Genomic DNA, 20461 nt, shown 5'->3' on the forward strand with positions numbered 1-20461 from the left:
AGCATATTTTCTAACAGTGTCATGCTGATGTAGAAATACAATTGATTCTTTTTTTAAGAAAACAGCTTTACTGAGATCTAGTTTATAATTCACTCAGTGTTCAGTGCATTTTAATGCATTTACAGACATGTGCAATTGTCAAGATAATTTTAGAACATTTTCATCACCTCAAAAAGAAATGCTGTACCCCTTAGTGATCACCCCCCAAAACCCTTCATCCTTGTTAGTCCTAAGCAACTACCAGTCTACTTCTGTCTCTGTATGTTTGCCTTTTCTGGACATTTCATTTAAATGGAATCACATTATATGTGGTCTTTTGTGATTGACTTTTTTCACTTAGCATAATGTTTTCAAGGTTCCTCCATGTTGTAGCTTGTGTCAGAATTTCCTTCCTTCTTAAGGCAGAATGATAACCCATTCTACGGATACCTCACAAGTTGTTTATTCACCAGTAGATAGATATTTAGTTTTTTCTTTTTTTCACCTTTTGGCTAAAACGAATAATGCTGCCACAAACATGCATGTACAAGTTGTTGTGTGGACATATGCTTTTGTTTCTCTTGGGTTTATATCTAGGAGTGGAATTGTTGGGTCATATCATAACTCTATGTTTAATCATTTGTGGAACTGCCAGACTATTTCCCAAAGCAGCCATACCATTTTACATTCCTACTAGCAGTGTATAAGGGGTTTGATTTCTTCATGTCCTTGTCAATACTTGTTATTATCTGACTTTTTGATTCCCATCCTAGTGGGAATGAAGTCAATTTCAATTGACTTTCGTGTACTGATTTTTCTTACCAACAGTCTTACTAAAATATCTTACTCACAATCTATGGAGTACTTGTAAAATACTCAGTCATTATAGTTTGCACATAATAACAGTTTTGCCTCTTCTTCTGAATTCTTATCTTTTATTTTTAAAAATGGTTTCTTACTGTCCTAGCTAGGACCTCTGAATACAATATTGAATAGAAGTAGTGATGGAAGGCATCTTGGCATCTTGGCCTTTTTTTCTGATCTTAAAGAAAATGCTTGCGACGTTTCATTATTAAATGTGATGTTTGCTATCGAGTTTTGTTGTTGTATCTGTCATTTGTCAGGTTAGAGAAGTTACCTACGGTTCCTAGTTTTCTAATAGTTTTATCATGAATTGATGTTGAATATTATCAAACCCTTTTTCTCTATTGAGATAATCCTATTTTCTTTTAATCTGCTAATTTTCTTATATTGAATCAACCTTACGTCCTGATGTAAACCCAACCTCCTCATGATTCATACTTTGCTTGGTCCAGTTTGCTAGTATTTGCATGCTGTTTTTAAAATCTCTGTTTATAAGAGATATTGGCTTATACTTTTTCCCTTTTAGCTGTCCTTGTCTGGTTTTGGAATCAAAGTCATGCTTGTCTCATAAGGTACCTGGGAAAGGTTTCTTTTATTTTGTTCTTTGAAAGAGTTTATGTAAGATTAGAATTACCTATTCCTTGACTATTTGGCAAGCTTCTTTTTGTAGAAATGTTTAGCTACTGATGAAATATCCTTTAACATTTCTATTTGTTTTTGATTGTCTTTTGTAAGTTTTGTTTTTTATGAATGTATCCATTTAATTTGTTTTCAAAGCTTTGGGTGTCATGTTCTTTATAAAAGCCTCTAATTTTCTGTTCAGCCTCAGCAGCACCTGCACTTGTGTTCCTATTTTCATCCAAAATGTTAATCATTTGTGCTTTCTCACATTCTTCACCAATCTTACCATGGTTTCTGACTTGCATTTTTCCAAAGGACCAACTTTTGGCTTTTTAAATTCTTTCTAGATATTCTTGTTATTGTTTAAAATATGCTATTATTTTTTACTGTGTAACTAGTGCATTTTTTAGGTCTAAGCCTGTAGTTCTCAGCCTGGGATGCTTTTGTCTCCTGGGGACATTTGGCAGTGTCTGGAGATCTTTGATTGCCACATCTGAAGTGAGAGTACTACTGGCCTCTAATGGGTGGAGGCCAGAGATGTTGCTAAACTTCCTACAGTGCACAGGGCAGCCCTGCACAACTCAGAATTATCTGGTTCAGAACCTCAGTAGAACTAAGCTTGAGACACTCTGTCCTAAGCAAATTCTAGGAGTTATGCTTATTTTATAATGTTAACTTGCTGGATAGCTATGGGGGAATCACTTGTGAAATAATTTTTCTTTGATTATTTTTGTATTCTTGCAGGGGTAACCAATTCCGTGCCAATATTGTTTTTCCCAAAGTAACATGGCTAAATGTAATTTCACTTGTCTTATGAAATCAAATACAGGCATACCTAATTTTATAGTGCTTTTCTTTATTGTGCTTCACAGATATGTGTTTTTTATTAATTGAAGGTTTGTGGCAATCCTGCTTTGGGCAAGTCTATCAGTGCCATTTTTCCAATAGCATGTGCACACTTTGTGTCTCTGTGTCACATTTTGGTAATACCTGCAATATTTCAAACTTTTTCATTATTATTATATCTGTTATGGTGATCTGTAATCAATGATCTTCGATATGACAATTGAAATTGTTTTAGGGCACCACAAACCACACCCACATAAGATGGCAGACTCCGCTGATAAATGTTGTGTATGTTCTGACTGCTCCACTGACCAGTGGGGCCTCTGTCTCTCTCGCTCCTGGGCCTCCCTATTTCCTGATACACAAAAATATTAAAATTAGGCCAAGTCATAATCCTATGATGGCCTCTAAGTATTTCAGTGAAGAGAGAGTTGCATATCTCTCACTTTAAATCAAAAGCTAGAAATGATTAAGCTTAGTGAGGAAGGTGTGTTGAAAGCTGAGAGAGACTGAAAACTAGGCCTCTTGTGCCAAAGTTAGCTAAGTTGTGAATGCAAAGGAAAATTTCCTGAAGGAAATTAAAAGTGCTACTTTAGTGAACATATGAATGATAAAAAAGCAAAACAGCCTTATTGCTGATATGGAGAAAGGTTTTGTTACCTGGATAGAAGATCAAACCAGCACATTCCCTTAAGCCAAAGCCAAAGCCTAATCCAGAGCAAGACCCTGACTCTCTTCAATTCTGTAAAGGCTGAGAGAGGTAAGAAGGCTGTAGAAGAAAAGTTGGAAGCTTGCGCAGGTTGGTTCATAAACTTTAAGGAAAGATGTCATCACCATAACATAAAAGTACAAGGTGAAGCAGCAAGTGCTGATATAGAAACTGCTGCAAGTTATCAGAAGATCTAGCTAAGTTAATTGATGAAAGTGGCTACATTAAACAAAAGATTTTCAGTGTAGGCAAAACAGCCTTCTATTGGAAGAAGACACCATCTAAGACTTTCATAGCTGAGAGGAGTAGTCAATGCCTGGCTTCGAAGCTTCAAAGGATAGGCTGACTCTTTTGTTAGGGGTTAATGCAGTTGGTGACTTTAAGTTGAAGCCAGGATTCTGAAAATCCCAAAGCCCTTAAGAATTATGCTAAATGTACTCTGCCTGTGCTCTATAAATGGAACAACAAAGCCTGGATGACAACACGTCTGTTTACAGCATGCTTAACGAATATTTTAAGTCTACTGTTGAGATCTACTGCTCAGAAAAAGGATTCCTTTCAAAATATTACTGTTCATTGATGGTGCACCTGGTCACTCAAGAGCTTTGATGGAGATGCACAAGGAGATTAATGTTATTTTCATGCCTGCTAGCACAATATCCGTTCTGCAGCATATGGATCAAGGAGTAATTTCTATTTGCAAGTTTTATTTAAGGAATACATTTTGTAAGGCTGCCATAGATCATGATTCCTCTGATAGACTGGGCAAAGTCAATTGAAAACTATCTGAGAAGGATTCACCATTCTAGATGCCATTAGGAACATCCATGATTCATGGGAGGAGGTCAAAATACCAACATTAACAGGAGTTTGGGAGAAGTTGATTCTAACCCTCATGGATGACTTTGAGGGGTTGAAGACTTCACTGGAAAAAGTAACTGTAGATGTGGTGGAAATAGCAAAAGAACTAGAACTAGAGGTGGAGCCTGAAAATGTACTTGACTGAATTGCCGCAGTCTCATGATAAAACTTGAGCAGATGAGGAAAGGAAAAGTGATTCATTGAGACGACATCAACTCCTGGTGAGGATACTGTGAGTGTTGCTGAGATGACAACAAAGGATTTAGAATATTCCGTAAACTTAGTAAAGAAGCAGCAGGGCTTGGGAGAGGATTGACTCCAGTTTTGAAAGAACTTCTATTGTGAGTAAAATGCTATCAAACAGTATCACATGCTACAGAGAAATCTTTTATGAAAGAAAGAGCCAACTTCATTGTTGTCTTGTTTTAGGAAATTGCCACAGTCATTCCAGCCTTCAGCAACCATCACCGTGATCAGTCAGCAGCCATCCACACTGAGGCAAGAGCCTCCACCAGCAAAAAGACTATGACTCCTTGAAGGCTCAGATAATCATTAACATTTTTTAGCAATGAAATATTTTAAAAATTAAGGTATATACATTATTTTTAATAACACGATGGTATTGCACACGTAATGGACTACAGTATAGTGTAAACATAACTTTCATATGCACTGGGAAACCAAAACATTTGTGTGACTTGCTTTATTGTAATATTTGCTTTATTGTGGTGGTCTGGAACAGAACCTGCAATATCTCCGGGGTATGCCTGTGTGGGTTTGTGGGTTTCAATTTTTCTTTTTTTAATAAAATTCCAAGGGGTACTTTTGAAAGCTCAAAAAAAAAAAAAAAAAAAAAAAAAAAGCATTTCGATTTGCAGTAACCGTTCTCTTTACTTACCTTAATTGCATTTCTTTGAATTTTACCTTTTACAACTGAATGTAATTCATTATATTGAATGGGTTAGGAGACTAGGGAAATCATTAGTTTAGTATTATAATTTAAGATTGAGATACCTGAACTATGAAGTTGACTTATGTATAATTGATTGTTTTTCTCACTTGGCTGTAAAATAAATACTTGAAGTGCTTTCTCCCACACACACACTCTAGAGCTGTATTTCCTTCTGTATATTTTTTCCACATCTCAATTTGGTTTGAAATGTAAATTATCTTGGGTTCTACAGTAGCACTAAAAAAGAAAAGCAAAGAAAAAAACCACCCTTTCTGTTTTTCCTGGAATATAACCTGACAAAGAATTCTTCATTACTAGTATTTATCTTAAAAACATTTACAGTTTTGTTTTATTAAAATATTGGTGGAGGATTAAAATAATAAAAATTACTTACATGAATATCTTGGGCGTCACTTGTCAGGCACACTTTGATCTTCTAAATCAGTAGTTATCATTGTCATTATTGCTGGCTCAGAGCAGTGAAGAGAAAGGAAAAGAATGGTATTTTTTTTTCTTTTAAAGCTTGATTTTCATAAACCGTCAATAGGAGATAATTAAGAATGATACCAGCTTTTATAACATAATACATAAATTACACTTATTTGTCAACAAAATAAAGCTTGCAAATAGACTTTAAAAACTAAAGTTGTTTAAATGAAAATTAATTTAGTTTATTTAAATGAGTCTTCGTCTGCCTTTCATGTCATCATTAGGACTCTTTTCTTGAGGGGAAAAAAACAGTGAAAGTGTCTCGTTTAGTTCCTTAGTTTCTTTTTCTTGCCCAATTGCCTTCATTTGTAAGACAAAACTAATATTTCCAGCCTTTAAAAAAGAAAAAAGATTCTTTTTGGAGCAGTTGAATAGCTGGGAAACTTGGGAAAGAATTCTTTCTAGTCAATTGCTTGTAATAGTTGGCTTCTGAAGGATACCTTTGATTAAAAGATGCAGGAATCTTAAACCTGTTATAAAATTGTTTCTCTCTTATATTTCTGTTCTAAATGATTAAAAACACTGCTAACATATCTAATTTGTTCTAAATGGTTAAAAACACTGCTAACATATCTAATTTGACATTATGTTCAGGTTCTTGAAGTTGTTATGATGAAGCATATCAATTAGCACCACCCCAAAATTATACATTTCTGCTTTTCTAGTTCAACCTGTGTCTCTTGTTCTAGTTGTGGGGATTGGGAGTATAATGCAATTTTTTTTGACGATCTCTACAATCAAGATCATGAACATATCCATCACCCCAAAGGATGTCCCTTGGGATCCCTCCCTCTGCCTCTTGCTGTCCTCCTACCCTCTACATTCAGACAACCACTGGTCTTCTTTACGTCAGTATACGCTTGTTCACATTTTAAAGGATTTTACAGAAATGGAATATATCAGGATGTATTCTTTTTTGTCTGGCTTAGTTTCACTTGACATAATTATTTTTTATCCATCATGTTGTCCTTTTTATTGCTGATATGGTTATACTAGTTTCTATATCCATTCACTTGTTGATGGACACTTGAGTTGTTTTCAGTTTTTGGCTATTATGAATAATGCTGCTATGAAAATTTGTGTACAAATCTTCGTATGGACGTATGCCTTCATTTCACTTGGGCACCTATCTAGATGTGGAATGGCCGGTAATATCATAGGTGATTGTTAACTTAAATAAAACCTCCAATCCTTCCAAGCTGTGTTTCCAAAGTGGTTGCATTATTTTACATTCCCAGAAGGAGTATATGAGAGAGATGATCCTTCCATATCTTTGCCAACACTTGGTGTGATCAGTTTTTAAAATTTTATTAACATCTAATTGTGGTTTTACTCTGCGCTTCATTGGTGGCCAGTGATATCAAACAGCTTTCCATGTGTGTATTTGTCATCTATGTATCTTCTTTGGTTTAGTATCTGTGAAAGTCTTTGGCCAATTTTTAATTATTTCTTTATGATTGGATTTTGAGAGTTATTTATACATTCTGAATACAAGCCCTTTTTCAGCTATATGATTTACAGCATTTCAGATTATTATAGATTCACATGCAGAGAGAGAGAGATCCTGTGTGCCCTTTAGCCCATTTTCCCCAGTGGTAACATCTTGTAAAACAAGACGTGTGCTACCAGAATGTTGACCCTGATACGATCAAAAGACAGAACATTCCCATCCCACAAAGGTCTCTTATGTTGCCCTTTTATTGCCGCATGAATTCCCTCTTACTCCTGCCCCATCTTTAACCTCTGACAACCACTCATCTGCTCCCCATTTCTATAATTCAGTCATTTCAAGAATGTTATATAAATGGAGTTGTACAGTATGTAACTTTTTGAGACTGGCACTTTTTTCACTGAGCGTAATTCTCTGGAGATTTATCTATATTATTTTATATATCCATGGATTGTTCCTGTTTATTCCTGAGTAATATTCCATATTATGGATGTATCAGTTTGTTTAACTGTTTACCCATTGAAGGACATCTGATTTGTTTCCAGTTTTTGGCTATTATGAATAATGCTTTTATGAATATTTGTATGCAGTTTCTTGAGTGCACATAAATCTTCATTTCTTGGACATAATTGTCCGAGTGCATACTTGCTGATATTTGCAAATTTAGTTTCGTAAGAAACCGCTAAACTGTTTTCCAGAGTGACTGTACTCTTTTACATTACCACTGGCAATATATGGGTAATCTGGTTTCTCTGTATCCTTTCCAGTATTTGGTGTTGTCACTATTTTAAATTTCATCCATTCAGAGAGATTTGTAGTTGTATCTCATCGTGATTTTGATTTGAGTTTACCTGATGGCTGCTGATGTTGAACATCGTTCCGTGTGCTCACTGTCATCTGTATATATTCTTTTTCTTTTTTGTGGGGGATGGAGTCTTGCTCTGTCACCCAGGCTGGAGTGCAGTGGTGCGATCTCGGCTCACTGTAACCTCTGCCTCCTGGGTTCAAGTGATTCTCCTGCCTCAGCCTCCCAAGTAGCTGGGATTACAGGTGTGCACCACCACACCTGGCTAATTTTTGTGTTTTTAGTAGAGAGAGGGTTTCACCATGTTGGCCAGGCTGGTCTCAAACTCCTGACCTCAAGTGATCCACCCGCCTCGGCTTCCCAAAGTGCTGGGATTACAGGCATGAGCCACCATGCCCAGCCTTCATATATATTCTTGAGTGAAAGGTGTCCTCATCTCTTTTGCCCAGGTTTTCACTGGATCCTGTGCTTTTTTACTGTTGAATTTTGAGAAGTCTTTATGTATCCTCGATACGAATTCTTTGATACATTTTATCTCCCAATGTGTAGTTGTCTTTTCATCCTCTTAATAGGGTCTTTCACAGAGTACAAGATTTTTATTTTTATGAAGTCAAGTTTATAAAGTTTTCCTTGTATGGATCAAGCTTTTATGTCAAGTTCAACAACTTTTGTTTAGCTCTACATATGAAAGATTTTCTCCTAAGCTTTTGAAAATTGAAATGTAGTATGTTGTGCAACATTTACCACTATCCAGTTCTAGAACATTTTCATGGGAACCCAGTACCCATTAAGCAGTTACTTCCCATTGTCTCTTACCCTGAGACCCTGACAACCACTGATCTGCTTTCTGTCTCTACAGACTTGCCTATTCTGGACATTTCACATAAATAGAATAAAAAATGTGTGGCTTTTGTGTCTGGCCTCTTCAATTAAGCATAATCTTTTCAGGGTTCATCCATGTGATAGCAAAATCAGTACTCTAACCTTCTTTATGGTTGAATAATATTCCAATAAATGGATCTGCCATATTTTGTTTATCCATTTTTCAGTCAATGGACATCAGTTTCTAGTTTTTGACTATATTAAAAATGCTGTGTGAACATTCATATACAAGTTATTCTGTGGACATCTGTGTTCAGTTCTATTGGGTACTGCCTAGGAGTGGAATTGCTGGGTCATATGGTGACCTTGTGTCTAGTCATTTGTGGAACTGCCAGATGGTTTTCCGAAGGAGATGCACCATTTACTTTTCCAGCCACAGTGTATGAGGGTTCTAATTTCTTTGCATCCTTGTTCTCTGTTTTCCAAAAACTTTCATAGATTTACTTTTTACATTTAAGTCTATAATCTATTTTGAGTTAGTTTTGTATAAGGTGTGAGATGTAAGTAGAATTTCATTTTTTAAAAAATCTGTGGATATCTAATTGCTCCATCACTATTTGTTGAAAATATTCTTTCTTCCGTTGAATTATTTATCTGCTTTTGTCAAAATTCAGTTGGGTATATTTATGTGGGTCTCTTTCATGGTTCTCCATTTGGTTCCATTGATCTGTGTGTCTGTCCTACTGCCCATAATACCACAGTCTCGATCACTGTGGCTAACTAGTAAGTCTTGCAATCTATTAAACTAATTCCTCCTACTTTATTCTTCTTTTCCAAAATTGTTTTAGTTGTTCTAGATCTTTTGCCTTTCTGTATGCATTTTAGAGTAATCTTGTGTACATCTATATAAAATCTTCTTGAGATTTTGATAGGAATTGCATTAAACCTGTATATGACTTTGGGGAGAATTGATATCCTTTGGCTAGAGAGAGCAGAACTTTTGTTGGGGCCTTCTTTAGTCTGTGCCTATTGATGTTTCCATGGTGCTGAGTTTTTTAGCTCTAAGTATGAGATAAGAATGTAGTCTAGAAGAAAACCCAGAGGGAAATCTCCATGATGTTATTTCTTAGGTCTTGAGGTTCCTAGCTGGTCTACCTTCCCATCTCTACCTTTCAAAGTCTTCTTATATTTGTTTTATATATTATGTCTAGAGATTTTAGTTGTACTTAGCAAGAGAAATAGGACGTACATCTACTTTATCTTTCCAGAAGTGGAAGTTGCCACCTTCCTATTTAACTTAACAATAGATATTAGAGATTATTTAATATTAGTATATAAGTTGTATACTTAGTCTTTTGTTTGAATCATTGCATTATATTTCATTTTATGCATGTATCATAGTTTTTGAACCAGTCTCCTACTGATGAGCATTTAGGTTGTTTTCAGTCTTTTGCTGTTATAAGCAGTGCTTCAGTGAATAACTTCGTATCTATGTATCAGTTAGCATGTGTGCCAGTGTAAAATGATAACTTCCTAGGAGTAGAATTGCTACGTCAAAGGCTATGTGCATTTTACATTTTGATAGACAGTAATACATGGCTTTTGTAGAGATGGCTTGTCAGTCAGAGTCACCATGAATATTGCCTGTATAGGGAGAACTCCTGGTCCTATGAGACAGTTAGAGCTGGAGCCCTGAAGAAGGATAATTTGAAGCACCAGGTCTACAGCATGCAACTTTTGGTGTTATCTGTATGTCATCTTCCAACATTTCTTGAACAATTTTTCATATACTATTATGGAAAATATTTATTCTGATCAGGAACCCAACCTTTTAGAGATTTCTGAATAGTTGCTATTAGGATATTTCTGGTGTCGGGTTTAATAATACCTCATTCTACTCAAGTAAACTGTATTTTCTTCACAAGATTTCTGTGGATATTAAATTCTCATTTGAGTCTGAATTATGCTCTTGTGGCTGCTGATGTTAAGCAGCACATTAATTAAACAATTTCTCTTAATTTACTGGGTCATTCAAATTCATAGACATTTCATTTGATTTGAACAATAACTTGTTCACTAGTTTATTGTTATGATTTCCAGCTCAAGATTCTCCAAAGGATTTTTCTTTTTCTGGTTAACTCAACAAGTGATGGATAAGCTGTGAATTTTATCATTTAAATGCAGTCTTGCTGTGTATATATAATGGATACTTTAGGTTTGGTTTCTTTTGCTGAACACAATGTCCGTGTTGCCCTGTTTATCAGTCGTTTATTCCTTTTTTATTGCTGTGTAGTATTCCATTGTATGAATAGACCATAATTTGTTTCTCTATTCTGCGAAATAGCTTGTTTCCAGTTTTTGATTATAATGAATAGGGCTGCTCTGTACATACTTACACATGCTGTTTGGTGGACTTATCTTCTGTATCTTTTAATATCTTTAATCAGGATTGTTTTAATCACACAAAATTGCCAGCTGAATTTATTTCTTACCTTGTTTTTCATCCCATATTTATCTTTTCCTGAGTTGGTAATCACTTATAATTCATTTAAGTTTGAAAGCTTTGCTTTGACCCAAGTAGTTTTGGGCCATGAACACAGTTGTGACAAAGGAACAAGAAATATTTGATGTGTAATTGCTGGAGGGCAGTTAGAGGTGGTTTGTGCCCCTTTGTCTGTATAGAATTCTGATGGAATGTCCACTTCTTCAGAGCTGATATTTGACCCCCTCTCAGACAGCCTTTGACAGAAGGTAGCCACAGTTTCCAACTCCAGTGCCCTCCTGCTCACATTCCTAATCTTTGGAGCTCCTCCCTAGTGTCACCTGCAGAACTGTCACCACTGGCCATCCAGTTGGCCCTCCGGTCCTGCCAGGCTGCCTTCAAAGCCTAACAAAGGGAAGAGCACTTGCGGCATTTGTTACAATGGTTACTAACTATATAATGGATCTATATCGTGGTATACATGTGAACATACTTAAAAAATGTTATATGCAGTTAATTACAGTTAATAGTGGGAGTTGTTTTTCTTTAGTAAATTTACATGCTATAATTTGGGAACTCTTCTCAGTGACTAAGATTTTCCTTCTGAAGTAGCTGTCATGGGTGCTATTTAAAGATATCTGAATGACAGCATCATAAAAGAACAGTAGTCTCCTCTTTCATCAAGGGATACTTCCAAGACCCCCAGTGGATACCTGAGACTATGGATAGTACTGAACCCTACATATACTGTGTTTCTCCTCTACATTCATGCCTCTGATAAAGTTTAATTTATATAGTAGGCACAATAAGATATTAAAAATAATTAATCGGAAAAGAGACAATAATAACAATATGGCAACATCATTACTCTTGTACTTCAGAACTATTATTAAGTAAAATAAGGGTGACTTTAACGTGAGCACTGTGATACTGCAGTAGTTGATCTGATGACTGAGGTGGCTACCAAGTGACTACCAAGGCAGGGAGTAGACACAGTGTGGAGATGCTGGACAGGGGGATGGGTCGTGTCCAGGGGTTATAGATTAGGATGGTGCAAGATTTCGTTATAATACTCAGAACAGTATGCAACTTAAAACTTACGAATTGTCTGTTTCTGCAATTTTTCATTTAATATTTTTGGACAGTGGTTGACTGTGGGTAACTGATACCATCGAAGGTAAAAGTGTGGATAAGTGGGGACCACAGTATTAGTACATAGCTTTTCTCTTCTTATGTCACTTGATGGAAATCATGGTTAACTGGCATAATTTTTGAATTAAAATATTTTCATATTCTATTGGATCGTATTATGAGATGTTTAAGATATAGTTTAGTAATACATCCCCCTTCTCCTTCAACCATGGAAAAAGTTACCAAGTATGTACATATAATTCATGTAGTATGATTTCCTCTTTTTTTTAAGAAAAGTCTTTTCCTTGTGTTTAAAATGTAAAAATTTTCCTATTTCTTTCTTTCTGTCCTCAAATCCACTGTGGGTGATATCGTTTTTGCTGACACACAGCTTTATCAGGTATGACTCCTAAGTGTCGTGTTGGACTCCACGGATGTGTCGTTGAATTTTTCAAAGGAAGAACTTTCCACACTGCCTCTTCTACATTGCCTTGATCAGTATTTAGGAGTATTTTATGATCATTGCTGGGCTTTAAGGTCTAGAGTGGTCTTTGTATTCAAAACAAGTTTGCCACACTTATTACACCTATATTTCAGAAATAATTGTGAGTGTTTTTTCACATATATTATTGTTATGTCTCTGGCTTTCTGTATTTTTAATCTGTGTGTAATTCTCTGTGTTTTCCTCCTGTATATATATGTGTTTGTATACACATCTGTGTTATTCTTAACATATATGTTTTTAAAAGCAGATACATGTTCTTAACCAGAACTTTCCTAACGATGACACGTGTTCCTAACCAGGCTTTTTTCAAACTGTGTTCATGAAATATATTAATCTAAGATGCTAAGCAATATAGATTAATCTTATATTAATCTAAGATGCTAAGCATAAAAATTTTTATCAGTAAATTTATTTTGTTTCTCCCTGAGCAATTCACAATGCGCATTAGCATATTAAAGGTTCTGGTTCCATGCAGTAAAGACATTATTTATCTTTGTTTATCTCAGCATCTTCAAGAAATATTTGAGTTCGAAACACTTTATAATACACAGGGGTGTTCTAGGCCTGCTGATTTGGGAAATGCTGTAAAAAAACTGAGTAAGATTTTCTTTGTTGTGTTCTAAGAGATCAAATAAAATTGACTACAAGCAATTAAATTTTCAGGAGGTTAAAGCATGTAGCTGAATTGTATTTTGAGAGGGTATTTTCTTATAGAAATTACATTTTGAAATACAGCATTGATTTTTCCCCCATGGTATTATCTTTTTCAATACTTTTGATGGCCTTTAAAAATAATTTGTAAGACTAAATATTCTGCCTTTTTGTGGAAAGAGGGTTTTTTTTTTTTTAATTTTGTTACTGTCATTGCTTTCTTGATTGTTTCTTTTCTGTAAGAATTTGCCTTTATCTTTAAAAAATATGTTCACTGTTTCAGAGAGCGTGTCACAGGAAAGGAGGCCTCCCAAACTTGCCTTTATGTCAAGAGGTGTTGGGGACAAAGGTTCGTCCAGTCATAATAAACCAAAGGCGACAGGTATGGATTAATAGCATATAACCTTTAGTAATTTACATAATGCCTAATTTGCCATAGCATTAAAAAAAGGTTATAAGCTATTACTTCTGAACATGTATGTAGACTTTTTTTCTTTCAAACATTTTTAGTAGTGAAACTAAAGCTTGTATATAAATACTGTTTAAGCCAACTGTTCCCAGCCTTTTTTACCTCAAGAAGAGTTCCCTATAAGGACTTGTGTGTTTTGCTGGTCTATAATCAACTGGTTTTTGGAACTCCTTACTTGGAATATTTGTATGTGTAGTTTAGGATTGCAACTGTGTAAAATAATCCTTTATGGATAATGTTATATAGGATAAAGTATAATAGAGATTAATTAAATGGATTTTACTGACTAGATGTGGCACAAATTAAATCTCAAACTGCTAAGCAAAAATTTATTCTCTTTCCCAGAAGCTTCCTCACAATATGTGTGGAGCTTACAGCTCTTTTTTTGTTAGCTTTCACATACTTCATAGATTTATAGAATGGTAGTTATACAAGCCAAACAGCTCATTAAAAAGGCTCTAAGAATTTTTGTTAACTCAGATACGGGTTAGAAGAAGAATATTTTTTCCTCAATTATTACAATTTTCGCTCATTTAAAAGGAAATTGTACTTTAAGAATTATTTTGTGTGACATTGGAGCCTGGGAGACTTAGGATTAATTACAGGATATATAGGTAACAGTCTTTTTTGTGTTAACCTATAGATCTATATAGGATAGCTCAAACTTGCTACTCTCATTTAAATAGAAACAGACTAAAGATTTTCTTAAGATATGTCGTGTTAATTGTATTGTAGTATATCTTAAAGTTATAAAATGTACAGCTACCTACTTTAATTTGAAAAGGAAAATCAGTTTTTTTGTGGGTTCTGGAGAGCCCACTGCCCCCCACTGTGTGTGGCATGTCCTTGAATTAATACTGAGGCAAGGTAATGTCTTGAAATGGCTGTGGCATAGCTACACTTGCCCTCTTACATACAATAAATCCAATCTATAAGAAATAATAGTGCTTGATTTTTTCAAAGATACAAGGAATTTGATGACCAAAAATTCCAAAATGTTTAAAACTTAACTATTTTTAAACATAATTTGTGTATCGATTTATATATAGCATTTGAGGATTACCTTCTTTTAAAATAATAGGTTAAATTTGTGAACCAGTGGGTCTATCAAATGAAGCTGGGGAATGGTGATTTTGACATTTAAAAATAAGCTGTGGTACATGGAACAATGACTTAAAGCAGTTCATTTTTTTTAAATGAGTGGACCTTTCTTTTCACTTACTCCTGTTTCCCTCCTATATTGACTTTTGGGCTGAAGAATATTTTTAATATTGCCAAAATGGTTACCAAATTTTTAAAAGCTGAAGACAGTTAAAAAACATATTGTGTTTATATATATTTATTGGTTATGTAAACAGTTATTAACATCATATGCATATTAATTTCTCTACTAGAAAAACCTTTGATGCTATATTGACTTTATTTTTAAATGAAACTTTTCTTGTTCTATAGGATCTACCTCAGACCCTGGAAATAGAAACAGATCTGAATTATTTTATACCTTAAATGGGTCTTCTGTTGACTCACAACCACAATCCAAATCAAAAAATACATGGTACATTGATGAAGGTAATCTGTAATTTTAGTGCTCTTTATAATGATCCTTTCTTTTTAACTCATCAAATAAAAATGGCTTTTTATAGCAATATTTGTAGTTTTTGGGAACAGAGTAAGTAGACCACTCTTTGTAATATTGCTGAACTAAAATATTGTACACAGTTTGAACTGTACTGCTGTTAAGATTATTAAAATGTTTAAGAAATGGATTAGTAATTTGTTCTTTTCCTTTAACCGATCTATTTAGGGTGGAAGATTTCTGTCTGGTTCCTTCCTGACCTCTTTAAAGCACTCCCTTTTAAAAATTTTATCTTCCCTTGGTCCTGGGACATCATTTTCGTCTAGTTTATTCTTTTCTTTGTTCATTTGTTCAACAAATATTTATTGAGTGCTTATGATTGCCAGGCATTCTTTTAGGCATCAAGATGAAAATGGCGAGAAAAAGTAGACATGGTTCGTGCCCTTTGTGAGTTTGCAGTTAAGTTGTTGAGACAGAAATTAATCAAACAACCACAGACACAGAAGTAGAGTTGCCTTGGTGCTGTGTGCAGTGAAGGTGCGTGATGCTGTGAGAATACACCAAAGATGACTTTTCTCAGCGTCTTGGAGATGTTTCTTTGGGGCAGTGACACATGCTTAGGTTTACCAGAGGATTGACAGATGACAAAGTGAAAGGGGCCAGAACCTCCTCGGGAGAAGAAATAGCATATGGAAAGTGGAAGAATGGAAGCTAGTGTTTGCCAGGCACTGGAACAGAGAAACAGGCATGACACTCATGAGATGAGAATGGAAAGGCAAACAGGCCTTACTCTGTGGTCTCCCAGCCTTTAGAGTTTTGCCTGCCGCATTTGTCTTTAAGCCACCTGGAGCTGATTTTCGTATAGAGTATGAGTAGGATTCCAGTTTAATTTTTTTTAAACATATGGATAACCAGTTATCTCAACAGCATTTAGTAAGAAGTTCATTCTTCCCTCAATGATCTGCAGTACCTGCCTGTCAAATGTATTAGTCATTTTAAGGAAATAGCTTTTGGCCGTGGCTCTCTTTATCATGTGTTTGGTTTCTCTTAAATTACATTGTGTGTTTGTGTTTGTTCTGGCTTTGAACTTCTTATTGTATGTTTGTTTTCTCTCTTCTATTGTTTCTGTTCTTTAGTTTATTCTTCTCTACCTTTTTGGGGGTTATTCTGTTCTTTTAACTTCCCAAGTTGTATGCTGAGTTCATATTTAGCTTTTGTTTTTTTCTGAAATAAGCAATTAAGCCTATAAAATTCCCTTATAAGTATTAATTTAGCCATGTTCCGCAAGGATTCTTTCTTTCTTTGTTTCTTTTTCTCTTTTTTCTTTATTGTTAAAACTTATTATTTCTTTTTTGATCCATTAGTTATTTAGAAGCGTTTCTTAAGGTTTTTGGTATCTTTTTGTACTGCTTTCTCAATTAATTGTATTTTGGACAAAGACTATCACCTATACGATACCCAGTGATGAAGATTTTTTGGTTTGAACAATTGGGTGCCATTGACTGAGGTGCATAAATATGGAGGTGGAGGGAGAAGCGAGAACACTGTTGGAGATAGTAACTTTGTGCCTATGAGAGTACTATTAATAGCAGGGAGGTCAGGTGGGCGGTTGGACTATATCTGTATATTAAGTTTTAGAAATGGAAGACAGAGTCGATATCCTTGAATACATTTCTCTAATTAGGAATAATTTTTTAGTTGCAGAAGACCCTGCAAAATCTCTTACAGAGATATCTACAGACTTTGACCGTTCTTCACCACCACTCCAGCCTCCTCCTGTGAACTCACTGTCCACCGAGAACAGATTCCACTCTTTACCGTTCAGTCTCACAAAGATGCCTAATACCAATGGAAGTATTGGCCACAGTCCACTTTCTCTGTCAGCCCAGTCTGTGATGGAAGAGCTAAACACTGCACCCGTGCAAGAGAGTCCACCCTTGGCTATGCCTCCTGGGAACTCACATGGTCTAGAAGTGGGCTCACTGGCTGAAGTTAAGGAGAACCCTCCTTTCTACGGGGTAATCCGTTGGATCGGTCAGCCCCCAGGACTGAATGAAGTACTTGCTGGACTGGAACTGGTAATTTAACTTGACCCCAAAATTTCAATTTTTTTCTCTATGAGGTTTTATGCAGATTTCACCCTATTATATGCTTTTTGACAAACTGTTATATTTGTCAGAAAAGCTATCACTGCAGAAGAATTTTCTCACCATGTTGCCTGACTTCCCTTTGCCACCCCTGAGGCTTGCGACCCACTTGTCCTAATGTTAGTTGATTTACGTTCAAGGAATGAAAGTTGATTTTTAGGCCAATCGATTTAGGCTCCTTATATTAAACCAAATTTAGTAAATCAAACAAATTTGCCATCATCTTTTGTCTTTCTTCTTCAGCCACTTCCCCTGGTCAGTTCTAAGAATTATATCACTGGCTTTAAAATTAATCACCATTTTTAGAGATCTTTTGAGACCTTTGCTAGAGGGAAAGGTTTTCCCTTTAGAGATCAGGAGAACATATCGTTTGATATTTTGTAATCAGGAAAGGAGAAGTTGAGTATGTTTAGCATTTATTTAGAGATGGGGTCTCACTCTATCGCCCAGGCTGGAGTGCAGTAGCACGGTCAGGGCTCACTGCAGCCTTGACCTCCTGGGCTCAAGCTGTTCTCCTGCCTCAGTCACCTGAGTAGCTAGAATACAGACATGCACCACCATGCTTGGCTAGTTTTTTGTATTTTTAGTAGAGACAGGGTTTCGCCATGTTGCCCAGGCTGGTCTCAAACTCCTGGACTCAAGTGATCCGCCTGCCTCGGCCTCCTAAAGTGCTAGGATTATGGGCATGAGCCACCGCACCTGGCCAATTTAAATATATTTCTTTCTTTCTTTTTTTTTCTTATTTGTTTCCATGCTAGTGAATACTATCTTGTGGGGCACGGCGGGAAGGCAAGAATGAGGATTAAAATAAATAGCCTTCTCCTTCCCTGCCTGTTTTAATGCTTGTAGAAATGGTGCAGGAAAGCCTGTTTAACCAGGGGAGGTTGAAGCATATATTCTGAAAGGAAATACAAGAAGGGCTTTATGCTGGATTAAGGAATTCACTTCTTAAATCAGTAGCTGTGGGCTGAAGCACTGATTACTCAACTCCTTTTTCTTGACGAGGTTCTCAGTACAGGTGTGAAGAGGGAGTGGTGGGAAAGGGTATACTAGAAACAGGTCTTAGAAACCTTAGTTCTTTGTATACTGTCTCTGTAAGACACGGTATAATGCATATTGAAGCATTTCTTTTTCAGGAAGATGAGTGTGCAGGCTGTACGGATGGAACCTTCAGAGGCACTCGGTATTTCACCTGTGCCCTGAAGAAGGCGCTGTTTGTGAAACTGAAGAGCTGCAGGCCTGACTCTAGGTTTGCATCATTGCAGCCGGTTTCCAATCAGATCGAGCGCTGTAACTCCTTAGGTATTTGGATGCTTTTCGTTTACTTAACAACCTGGAATGACTCTAATTCTAATCTCATATCATGTTATATTAGGTGATGGTGACAGTGTTTTAATATATTTCTTGCCAACTCTCATTAAGCTTTAAATCAGTAAAAATGTTGCATGGTGTATAAGAAAGTTGTTTTAAGAAGGGGACATCTTTAAAAAGTATTAGGATGTGTGTTTGGGACTTATAAAGTGAATAATAGTGTGATTTGTTTTTCTCTTCCTGTTGGTGACAGACATTTAGTTTTCAGCAATGCTAGTGGTAGAAATTGAAATGTGACCTTTTTTTTTTTTTTAACTGACTTCCCTCACAGTATCTTGTTTAAGTACAGCAGTGAGTGTATCTTACAAAGAAATCAGCATTTTGGTGAAGGAAGTAGATTTCAACTGATTGCTGGAGGACAGCTCTCCTCATCACGTGTAATTGGTGGCAGTTTCCTGGTGCCGTTCCTTTCCACTTTTACATAATAGTGAAAAAGCGTCTTGGGGCTTCAGCAGGTGCAAACAGGAAAGCCATCTTTATGAAAAACACTTCTTATTATGTTGAAATAGTACTTTGGAATTTTCATTTTCTTTTCAAACTCGAAAATGAAGCATCTTCAGATAAATAGTAAAATATTTGGGAAACATATTTTACTTGACAGATGCTTTTTACACATAATACCCTAAAGTGTGTTTTTAAATCTTGGAGGAAATGAAGTTGAAAATGAACAATAGCGGTTTTTATAAGCCAAGTTGAATAGCAGTTAACCAAAGCCTACTTTCCACTTAAAGTTAAGAAACAAATTTTGCATCAAAATACAAGAACATTTTAAAATGAAAAAACATTTATGGGAATACATATTGTAATAGTTTAAAAGAATTCTTTTCATTTACTTTTAAAAAAAAAAAATCTTTTCAGCATTTGGAGGCTACTTAAGTGAAGTAGTAGAAGAAAATACTCCGCCAAAAATGGAAAAAGAAGGCTTGGAGATAATGATTGGGAAGAAGAAAGGCATTCAGGGTCATTACAATTCTTGTTACTTAGACTCAACCTTATTCTGGTAAGTGTAAAATAAATACAATAGGTATAGATAGTGCCATGAGGGCAGGGACGCATATGGGTGTGTGTGTGCGTGTGTGAGTGTGTGTGCAAGAAACTGCCACCTGCCTCTGAGCAGAGAAACTTGATGACCATGGGTCAGGATCGAAAGGCAAATTTGCTTTTCATGACATACTCCTTGGAAGCTTTTGAATGTCCTCTCATGTTTCTGTATCCAGAAAGGTGAATGATATTGTTACAAATGAAATTGTTACAAATGAAATAGATATACAGAAGGTATCTGAGAAATAGTTGTGCAAGTGTCAAACAACATAACTTGCAGTAAAGCCATTGGCTGTTGTGTGCTGTATTTCTTTTAGTAGGTAAAGGCAGTCATAAAACTACTTTCTTTTAAAAAACGATTTTCAGTAGCAGCACTGCTGCCCTCATATATGCAATTTTTTTCCAAAGTGGAACAACTTAACATTGCAGTATTTTTTTTTTTTTTGAGACAGAGTCTAACTCTGTCCCCCAGGCTGGAGTGCAGTGGCACAATCTGGGCTCACTGCAACCTTTGCCTCCCAGGTTCAAGCGATTCTCTTGACTCAGCCTCCTGAGTAGCTGGGATTACTGGCTGCACCACCACTTCCAGCTAACTTTTTTTTTTTTTTGTATTTTCAGTAGAGATGGGGTTTCACCATGTTGGCCAGGCTGGTCTCGAACTTCTGACCTCAAATTATCTACCTGCCGTGG

General features: G+C 35.9%; 1 protein-coding gene across 4 annotated transcripts in view; it reads left to right on the top strand.

Moving 5' to 3' along the window:
• CYLD (CYLD lysine 63 deubiquitinase) overlaps positions 1-20461 on the top strand; it is a 58290-nt gene that overhangs the window by 20401 nt on the left and 17428 nt on the right. For all 4 annotated transcript variants that reach the window (XM_045381710.3, XM_065537708.2, XM_015443064.4 and 1 more), the window contains exons 6-10: positions 13451-13549; positions 15089-15205; positions 16911-17290; positions 18496-18661; positions 19589-19730. In XM_045381710.3, coding sequence (XP_045237645.1) covers positions 13451-13549; positions 15089-15205; positions 16911-17290; positions 18496-18661; positions 19589-19730 — 904 coding nt within the window. The remainder of the gene's footprint in view (positions 1-13450; positions 13550-15088; positions 15206-16910; positions 17291-18495; positions 18662-19588; positions 19731-20461) is intronic.

Source organism: Macaca fascicularis, chromosome 20 (assembly GCF_037993035.2).
Source record: "Macaca fascicularis isolate 582-1 chromosome 20, T2T-MFA8v1.1".
NCBI classification, from domain to species: domain Eukaryota; kingdom Metazoa; phylum Chordata; class Mammalia; order Primates; family Cercopithecidae; genus Macaca; species Macaca fascicularis.